At 38.9% G+C, this 10153-nt stretch overlaps 1 protein-coding gene across 6 annotated transcripts in view; it reads left to right on the top strand.

Annotated features, from left to right (window-relative positions):
- Positions 1-3899: 3899 nt before the first annotated feature.
- Positions 3900-10153, top strand: part of stxbp5.S (syntaxin binding protein 5 (tomosyn) S homeolog) — a 204470-nt gene continuing 198216 nt past the window's right edge. For 3 of the 6 annotated variants that reach the window (XM_041564434.1, XM_041564433.1, XM_041564432.1), the window contains exon 1: positions 3900-4997. In XM_041564434.1, coding sequence (XP_041420368.1) covers positions 4845-4997 — 153 coding nt within the window. In that variant the 5' untranslated portion in view covers positions 3900-4844. The remainder of the gene's footprint in view (positions 4998-10153) is intronic. The other 3 variants (XM_018265220.2, XM_018265217.2, XM_018265221.2) reach the window with 2 other exon arrangements.

The following is a 10153-nucleotide window of genomic DNA, read 5'->3' as shown; positions in this document are numbered from 1 at the left end:
AGCTGCAGCTATATGAGAGGTCTTGTACATAACAGCATTATTGTGGTGTAAAACCCCGTACACACAGCTATATAATGCTACAAAGTGGTATTGTTGAATTAGCAAATATTTCACTTATGGATGTTAATAAAAATCACTTCAAAATTTTTTTTTACAGCCATGGCCATTTTTGGGAGGTCAAATACATTTTAGTATATTTAAAAACCTGGACATTTGTCTGTCTACCATCTCATTGCCAAACCAAGGGTATTCATTTTAAGTTTATATTTTCTTTGCGGGAGGCTTTTTCTTTTACTGGATTTCTTTCCATCTAGTCACAAAAGCATTGGTGAGCTTGGGCACTACTGATTTTGGACATCGGGTCTGGCTCATAGTCAGGGTTCCAATTTATCCCAAAGGTGATGAGTTGTTCAGTTGGGTACAACAAAATCATTCTGTACAGACCTCAGTTTGTGCATGTGGCATTAAAACTGTATTGTAAGATCTTGGGTCTCTTTAACTCTTAGCACTTTATCCTACATGCAATTGAATTTGATATTTATTTATTTATATTTTATTATTATTGTATTGAACCTTGTCTGTCCCATTAATGTATGGTTTTAATGTGCAGCTCTGAAACATTACATAGGTAAAAACATACATATTTACAAATTATTTTCACAGAGTAAGAAACACTTAACTGTCAGAAATGTCATTGTATAAGGATTGCTTTCAAAGGAAACATGGGCCTAGCCCATACCACAGAAAATAGCCCCAAAGAGAATGTTTCTTCCTCTGGCAAACTTTACTATTAACATTGTGCACTCAAGCATATAGTGTTCTAGAATCTGCCTAACCCAGACTTTTCCATCAGACTGTCAGTGAAATATCAACGCACAGGATAATTTTCCACTGCTTCTGCATCTATTTCAACATTTGTCTGATCACCCCTAAATACCCTATGCACCCTACATATAATTATTGTACTGACACTGCTTCCAGAGACAGTTTGGAACTCAGCAGTGAGTGTTCCAAATGAAGATCTATCATATCGGCCTAAATGACCAGATACTTTTGTCTAATGATACTTGTGAATACTTTTTGCCATATAATGTATATAATACTTTGTACTTTTACAATTAGTAAAGACAGAAGTAGCTTGTGTCTTAGTCTTTAAAGGACTTGTTTGATTGAGTCAGATTTGTTTTGACATTCCAATATAGGGCAATGCAAATTGTTTCTATCATCTCACCCATCCTTGCTTGTGCTCTTTTACATGAGCATATTGATAAGGAGTTATTTCCTCATGGGTGTTCAATCGAATTGGAAAAGACGTTAGGCACAAAGGGCAAAGTGTATCAGAAATAATTGGCCTTGTGCATTTCATGAGCATTTAATCATAAATCTTAGCCTATGAAGTGCCAGGAAATGCGTAAGGCTGTTGGAAAGATGGTATAAATAAATATTTTTTTAAAACAATTTTACAATTATTTTTGATTATATTGTTTGTGGATTTCCAGAGTGCCCAATACATTCTTTTTCTTGTGCTCCCTGAAGCTGAGGGTCTGGGACTGAAGCACCTGGACCACTTCGTCACATTGGTGAGTCTTTCATCTATTTGTTGTGCCCTTTGTTTTTATTTAATAAAGCTGTAATTGTTTACAGTAGGTCTTTGGCTGTGCTACTTCTGAACATTGCTTTTTTCTGACCATGCTCCTGCCAGCTGACTGTCTATAACTTTTTTAGGGCCTTCAATTAGTCTCTATCTCTAATTCTTATAGTGAGTCCTAGCAGTCAAACAACCCCAAAATCCACAGCATCTTATTTCATGAATAAGCCCTAGTGCCAAATAGCTAGCTGAGGACAGAATGTGTAGCCAAAAGTTCCTGTTACATGTGGAAGCATTGGAAAATGGAGCAGGAAGCCAATCATATTGCCATTAGTTATATAGAGCCTTACAAGTTATATAACAAATGCACTGGCAGGGAAACAGCGATTGCAAGGCTATTCAATGAAAAGTTTTTTTTTGCCCATTTTGTCACCTCCATCAAGATGATGATAATCACCTGCCATTGCTTTTAACCTGTTACTGTTCAGTTTATAGTTTAGCATAATAAAACTGGTTTCCGAGAGAATCCTTATCTCCTATCCTTAGCCCTATTAGTACTGTTCCTTGCCCTTTTCACTTTTGTCTAGCCATTAATCTTGAGCATCTGCACATTGCTTTAGGCTACTTGTGTCACATGACTCTTGTATACTAGTAGACGCCTCAGAATTCAATGAGCTGCATAAAAGCACTTGGCCTGCAGTCTCTTGAGCTAATATGGCAAAGGGAGTAGATGGTAATTTCTAATATCATTATAATACACAAAAGTTATGAATATCTTGTAAATGATATCCTTATAAACGGTGAGTTCTGATGTCATCAGTTATAAACGGTGAGTTCTGATGTAATTTCTGTCACATGACTCACTGAAACTTGTGTATTATAATAAATAAAGTACCCCCAGTTGAAAAATATTAGGATATTAGAAGTTACCTCGGAGTTCCATGACCTGTATAAAAACATTTGGCCTTCGGCCTCGTGTTTTTATATGGTCATGAAATTCCTCGGTAACTTATAATATCCTTATATTTTACAAGAGGAGGTACTTTATTCACTATATATTATATTTTACAAAAGGAAGCACATTACCCTATTATATGTATGTTATATAATAAGCAGGAAATGTAAGCATTATTGAATCATAAAAAGACGTTATAATTAACTGAGGGTCTACAACCATATAAAGACAGGATACCACTGGACAAGTGCTTTTATATGGAGCTTTATAACAGCCAATTACAACTGAAGACTTCACTAGGCACCATTTATTATTATTGGCATCCCAATAGTTTGCCTGGGTGCAGGTAAAAAGTTAATGGAATAGCAGGACAGAGTACCACACTCATCAGGATTACGTGATCTGAGGAATATCCCGATGGATGATAGATTTTCTCTAATAAGTATTCTTATATGTAATCTAGATGAGTGTAGCACTCTGGGGAAGAGTAATCCCAATTGCTCCAGTGCATGTGTGTGTGCTCTCAAGGGTGTTGGAAGCTAGGAACCAAGACCAAAATCAGGGCCTGTATATATATGTGTAGCACCTACATAGAGGTTGTTTGCAGGGCACATGCCTGGATGCCCAGGGGTTGGGGATAGTTGTCGTGTGCAGCAGAAGAAGTGGAGGGACACAACATTTTTTTCAACCTACTGACATAAAAATTGTGAAATTGTAATCATTGTTCTATATCTTAAAATTAAATAGGGAGCAGGGAAGAGGACACACTATTTCCTATATACTGTGTATATATATATATATATATATATATATATATATATATATATATATATATATATATCCCCTGATTTTAAGTTCCCCCTGATTTTAGAATGTTGTTTTGTGGTCCCACTTATATATTATGCGTAATACATTTCCCTCAATTAACACTTTCCTAGATTTGACACTGGCCCCCTATTAAACGTAAAATGGGGGTTCTACTGTATATACATATGTTTTTATTGAATTTAACAGTGAAGAGGAATAAGGTTTTAAAAATGACTCTGACATGGAGTTATTATGGGATTCTAGTGTAGCAGAGATGTATATGCAGAGGTTGAAGATAATAAGCTAACCAGAAATCTCCACCTATTAGAACTATAGAGGGACAATGCGATTTCTCCTATTTGGACTATTGCATGGCATGTTCCTAATGTGAGGTGACTGATACTTGGACACGCCTAACGCCTTTACTTAAAACTCCCACATCTGTAATTAGGATATATTCTTTGTTATAAACCCATTGTGATGCTGAAAGTGAAATAATCGTGTTGCATAACTTTGAGTAGATTATAGCAATGCGATTAAAGAAGTGGGAATGTGTACACTGTGTGACAGGTTGGGTTTGGAAGGGGCGGGGCTATTATGGAGGTGGAGCCATTTCAGCAAATTGCACGGTGACAGGAGGGACTGGGGGAAGGGCTAGAGACGGATAGGAAGGAGAGAATTAGCAGGTGTATCGGAGCGGCTTGAAGAGGAGCAAATGGATTTGGATTGCTGCAGCCCATAGAGACGGGGAAGTGCCTAGGCAGACTTGTGCGGAGCGGAAGGAGCAGTTGCTGAGCAGTAACGCTAACATGGAGTCCGCAGCGCTGAATGGAAACAGGAAAATGTGACAGTGAGAAGGGGAGGGGAAGGAGGAAGGAAGGGGAGGGAAGAGGAGCTTGTGGCAGGCTGCTGTCACTTCCAGTGCAGCACAGGCAGGAGACAGGGATACTCTCACACAGCCGAAGAGCCAGACTGGCTACATCTGTACCGACACCCGGGCAGGGGGCCCCTGTTTGCCCTTCCCCGCTGAGGACAGAAGCGTCGCTGTTAGGCTGACGGGCATTGCGACTTGCTGGATGTGTGAGCCTTAAACAGAACCACCAGTGGATTTATTCTTTTGCCTTCTTAACCTGTCCAGAGTCAATGCCCCAGCCTGTGCCCCCATTGCTTTTCTAGCTGGATGACTGCTGTCCTACATTGGGCACCGCGATAGAAACCATCAGTTCCCGACCCCTGTTACCCCCCTGCCTCTTATCTGCTCCTCCCCCAAACTGATCACCTGCAGCGCCCCTCTCCCTGTCATATTCGCACCTTCCCTCCCCCTCAGCCTCTGGGGCCAGGACCCTACCACCGTGTGTGTGTGTGTGGGGTGCCCATCAGGAAAAGCAAAGGGAGGAGAGGCAAAGGAAAGGTGGGGGGTGAGAGGAGAGAGGGATCTGGAGGAGGAGGAGGTGGCGGTGGTGGAAGAAGAGGCAGAGAAGGGAAGCGGTGACCATGAAGAAATTTAACCCCATCAGGAAGGTGCTGGATGGCCTGACGGCCGTTTCCTACTCCTCTTCTTCATCTTCTTCTTCTTCATGCCAGCCCGGGATCAGAGATCTAGAGATTACAGAGACCCTCCAGTCCGAGCACTTCCAGCTGTGCAAGGTGAATTGGGATGAATTTAATATTAGCATTGTCATCATCTTCTGCAAGTAGCCCTCCCCCCTGCCTACTAGCCATCTGCATGCAAGCACCCATAACACTCAGACACATGATTCTTATATTCTATAGATACATATATGTATATACGCGCCATACACTTCAAGCTGATGCATTCTGTTCTAACATATCATAGCCAGTCCTGTTTCTATACAGATCCTCCAAGCTTAGGCCATCGTATGAATAGTGCACGCACAGTAGTGTCAATAAATACATGTTTGCTGTACTTCTGTATGATCTACTCCAGCTGCATACACTTGGCTAAACACACGTCACGTATGTCAGGAATATAGACGACATACATTGCCTTCAGTGTGTGCCTTCTCTATTAAGAGAGTCTCCCTTCTCTATTAAGAGAGTCTATAACATGCTTCATGTTTTTCAGTCAACACTTTAATCGTACAGATACTGTATATTCATTGGAATAAGAAAAATTCTGAGCTTATGCGATATCTAATGCCTGCCTTTATATTTACACGCGCATTTCTTTTGTACCTACACTTTGATTTAATTTCCCATCTTGTCCTCATGTGCCTTGAAGGGCATCCGGGAAAGCTCTGCACCATTTATAATTTTTTTTGGGTTGTGTTTGCAGTGATGCAGACCCCCCTCATGTCATTTAAACCCCCTCTTATCTTTTAAACCCCCCTCTATCCATCAGCTGTGGTCAGTAATTCTTCATTGTCCACCCTATCTCATGACATCTTTCACTAAAAAGGCCCTTGTGTACAAAAGGGTTAACTCTATTTCTCAGTATAGTTTCTCATAGTATTCAGTGTGGTCAGTAGCTTTCACAAAGAATTGCATTTTTAATCTAGTTCTGATCAAATATTCCTTGGCTGCCCTGTCATTGCAGTTTCCCTCATTTGTTATCTTAAATACATGTTTGTTTATGATGAGAGATGTAAATACAGCATTTCTAATACAAATGAAATCTCTTGGCCATCTTCACAAAAGTGTTAAACCTTAAGATGTGACAGCTGATGGTAAATGATTTTAAGTCCCAAGACAGTAAATTCTCCATTGTATCTGTTCCACCAGCTGCCCGCATTAGTGCTAAACCAGTCTAATAGTTAATTTCCTCATTTTGGCTCATTTGTAAACATAAACATTCAGATCTGTGCTACTGTATCTTTTGGGCAAAGGCTATTTCTGCGTGTGCCTGCAAAGTATTTCCACAAGTGCAAAAGCCAATGGAAAGTTTTTAATATATTCAATATTATCTTTTGAGCAAAATTTTCAGTTGAGGCTTCTTTTTCATAACTAAACACATAACATAAAATAGGACCTGAAATCATGAATACATTTGATTTCCAAAGGCTTAGATCAGGTCCGGACTGAGAATTAAAATAAGCCCTGGTATTTCAGGTACACAGAGACCCAATCAGCCCACACTGAGACCCAAACAGCCTCCACCAGCCCACTAAATGCTGACTTTCTATGGCACCTTTTAGCAGCCCCTCTGGCATTTGCCAGAACCCACAGATTGCCAGTCCGAGCCTGCTTAAAATTGATTTGGGCTCGGATAAAATGACTCTTTCGGTTATTATTATTGGGGGGAAAATATGTATACTAGGGTTTTTTAAACTTAAACCCTGTAGCTGTCATTGAATTAAAATTCCCAGAACCCTTCGGCTTCCATGGGATTTGGTGAGTTGTAGTGCAACAGTAATTTAAAGCAATACAGGTTGCTTATTTGAAACTTCTAATAATTGTTACACAGTATATATGTTTTGCAATTTTCTTTGTCTCAGGGCCTTTGGTGCCTGGGAATACAGGACATCTCCTACCCTAAAAGTGTCCTTGGCTCTCAAATATAGTTGGGCCTTCTGGTTTTTTTTTTATTACTAACTGTAGTGGTCTAGTCATCAATTTACAGGAGAGACTTTATTACCCCCCCCCCCAAAAAAAAGCTTTGTTTATATGGTTGCAAGCTTTTCTGATTGAAAAATTACATCTATTATATTTTCAGATTTTTCCTATTAATAACATTAACATAAAGCATTGGTTACCGGCCAGATTAGTAAAATTCTGATAGGGTGGCTGGGTGACAACATAGTTTCACATGGAATATTGTAATAATTAAGGCTTAGTTTTTGCTCTCCTCCTATTTTTGTATTCGTTTGGCTGATTGGCAGATACACAACTATTTCGGAGCATTCATAACTTAAAACATGAGGTCAGAGGGTATAGCTTGTGAGAACTTACATTTATTATTACATACAGTATTTGCTATTATGCTATCATTTCTTTTAAATGCTTATGTTGTAAAAGGAGGCAAGATGTCCACCCTGTCTAGTAACCAGTAGCAATCAATGAGATGTTCGCTTTCGTTATTCTAATAGCAGTAGACCAATAAAATCTCTCTACTGATTGATTGGTAAGAGTCATTGGAGTGGTGAGACTCTGCACTGGTACTCCATAGCCCCATGTCTATGTAATTAATTAAGCTGTATATTCTCACGTACATTTTAACACATTTTTAGTGTTAACCCCATTTTCTATATTAACCAACATTCAGATATGTTTCCACAGCATATTGTCTGTCTGTGTGCACTGTTTCTGCATTTGTCGCCAAGCATTATGTGGATTAAATATAAAGCGATCCTCCATACACTTGCTGCTCAGGTCCAGCAAAAGGACTGCAGGGCCCCAGCAAGAAGTCCCAGTGCAACTTGGCATGAAGAAAACACCAGTCAGTTCAACTGTCTTCAAAGGTTATTCGTTCCATTTGTTATGCAACATTTTGGGTTTGGTACCACCATCCCTTCCTCAGGCTAGTGACTTGCATAACAATGGTGCATTTTTTTTGAACTGTAAATCTAAGTGGGATGATAAATGGGCGTGCATCCTTTTAGAGGAGATTGGTGTTTTCTTTGTTCAGATGAACTAAATATACACACTTTTTATGAGTAGTAATCGTTTCAAGATAATCCTCTGAATTGCAAATTTAATTTTACATGCAGTTCAAATATTATTCCTGTTCTGAAAAGTTAACTTTAGGCAATTTGTGTCATCCACTGTTATTTCCAAAAAACTATTTTGTTTCAAATGTGCATGTTTTCCTCCTATTTACTATAGCATTTTTCAGTTGTCCCTCAGGGTTTATTCGCTTGTAAGTGTTTGCCTCCAACAAGTGCACAAATACCATAATAGACAGTCTGAAGCAAGCTTTTCAACATTCTGTTAAAACTTTCTGTTCACACCAGTAGCAATGTTTTTTTATAATTCAAGTCTATGGGATTATTGCTCAGGAAAAAACACAGTTGTGGAAAAAGAGATTTTTTTTCCACAGGCACCTTTGTTTTTTATGACCCAATCATTTTTAGTTAATCTGTTTTGTAGGCAAAGACAGTTTTGGTGGTTCTTTTATAGATAAACCTAGAGATGGCTACAGGGACAGTTTCTAACGTTTGGACAACTATGTTACATCCGAGATAGGGTCTGTAGGTTTGTTCTTAAATTAAAGTTGTATGTAAGTTGGAACAGGTACATTTACCTATTAAATGCAACTTAGACAGATCTTTATATCAACATAGTTTTTATTTTTACCTTTCTGTGAATATTTATTTTACTTTCTGTGTTCTGCAGTAGACAACACATACCTGAGGGGGTTTATTAAAGCTAAAGGCTAATAAAGGCCAAGCAAAACACAGTACATTACTGTAATGACCTCCTTTTGTAAGTGCGAGTCGGATGTTTGTAACCCATGGACTCTCTGTACTTGTTTTGATTTTCTAAGTGAAAAGAGTTTATCATGACCTCTTCCACAGACTTTATTATTTTTTTACAACTTGTAATGCACAATTACTATTTATTTCTTGAATTTAACATATTTGGAGCTTGGGAATCAGATGTGACATGGCTGCTCTGCTTAGTATGGGAAAAGGTTGAGTAGGGGGAAGGGGGACATGAGGGGGTAGCACTATTGGTATTGGGGTTTCAATGCAAGTCAGCTGAAGTTTAGAGTTAATTCTCTGACTCTTACGGCATATTAGGGTGTTGTAGCAATTGGCTCCTTTAAGCAGCTGAGTCGGGATTAAAAGGAATTAAAATTAAGAGGAACCTTTGATGTCAAGACAAGATCTCTAATGGAAATGCTCATAGACTGTCTAGGTATGCAAAGCAAAGCCTCAGACTAAATTGGCATGGTAGTAATGGTACAACTACAGTCCACTGTGCAGGTTTGCTGGCACAAACATATTCTGCAGACAAGCATCTTAAGAAGGAAACCTTACCTGTGACCTCAGGATACAATTGTGATGGATGCAACACAGCACTTAGATAGCCAGAGGCATATGAAGCACGTTCTGTGATTTTATGTTTTTTAAAAGATAAAATGTAACTGACTACAAGATGTGTTTTTAGTGCAAATAAAAGAACTCCTTGACAACTGTTAAAAATGAATATAGATCCTTTCTGCTTTAAAGTTTTTGTATCAGCCGGTGGTAAATAAAATATTTTATGTTGAGGGGTAAAAATGGATTTTATTATGTATCAATGAGTACTGGAAGCTAATGTTATGAATCAGCAAAGAAGTGGAAGCAGAAAAGTGGTTAGATATTACTATAAGATATTACTACAAACATAACTTAAAATCAGCGAACAAAGGATTCAAGGGCCAATTTAACAACCGATTGACAACCCCTGACTGCCATTGTCTGATGGAAAACTGGCCATAGACGTGCAGATTTTACCCTTGCATCCGATGAACGATTGGACATCCCAATCTTCTGACCTGTCACTAACCATTCAGATTTAATAAAGTAGTAAACAAACAAATCAGATGATGTTATGCCCGTGACAGCAATCGTACGAAAGTTATGTCCGACAAATAGCAGTGACAGTCACCCATTGATAACGTCAGATAGGCAATACGTGCAGAGATATTAGCCGACAGAAATCTCTTAACCTGTCCGATCGACTGAACAAAGGATTGCCATGGTACAAAAAATGTCAGGACAATTTACACACGGTCCGAAAATCGAACGACACTTCTATTCATAGTTACATAGTTAAATTGGGTTGAAAAAAGACAAAGTCCATCAAGTTCAACCCCTCCAAATGAAAACCCAGCATCCATACATACACCCCTCCCTACT

This window comes from Xenopus laevis, chromosome 5S (assembly GCF_017654675.1).
Source record: "Xenopus laevis strain J_2021 chromosome 5S, Xenopus_laevis_v10.1, whole genome shotgun sequence".
NCBI lineage: Eukaryota > Metazoa > Chordata > Amphibia > Anura > Pipidae > Xenopus > Xenopus laevis.
The sequence above is the reverse complement of the archived record's forward strand: the minus strand, read 5'-3'. Positions and strand labels throughout refer to the sequence as shown.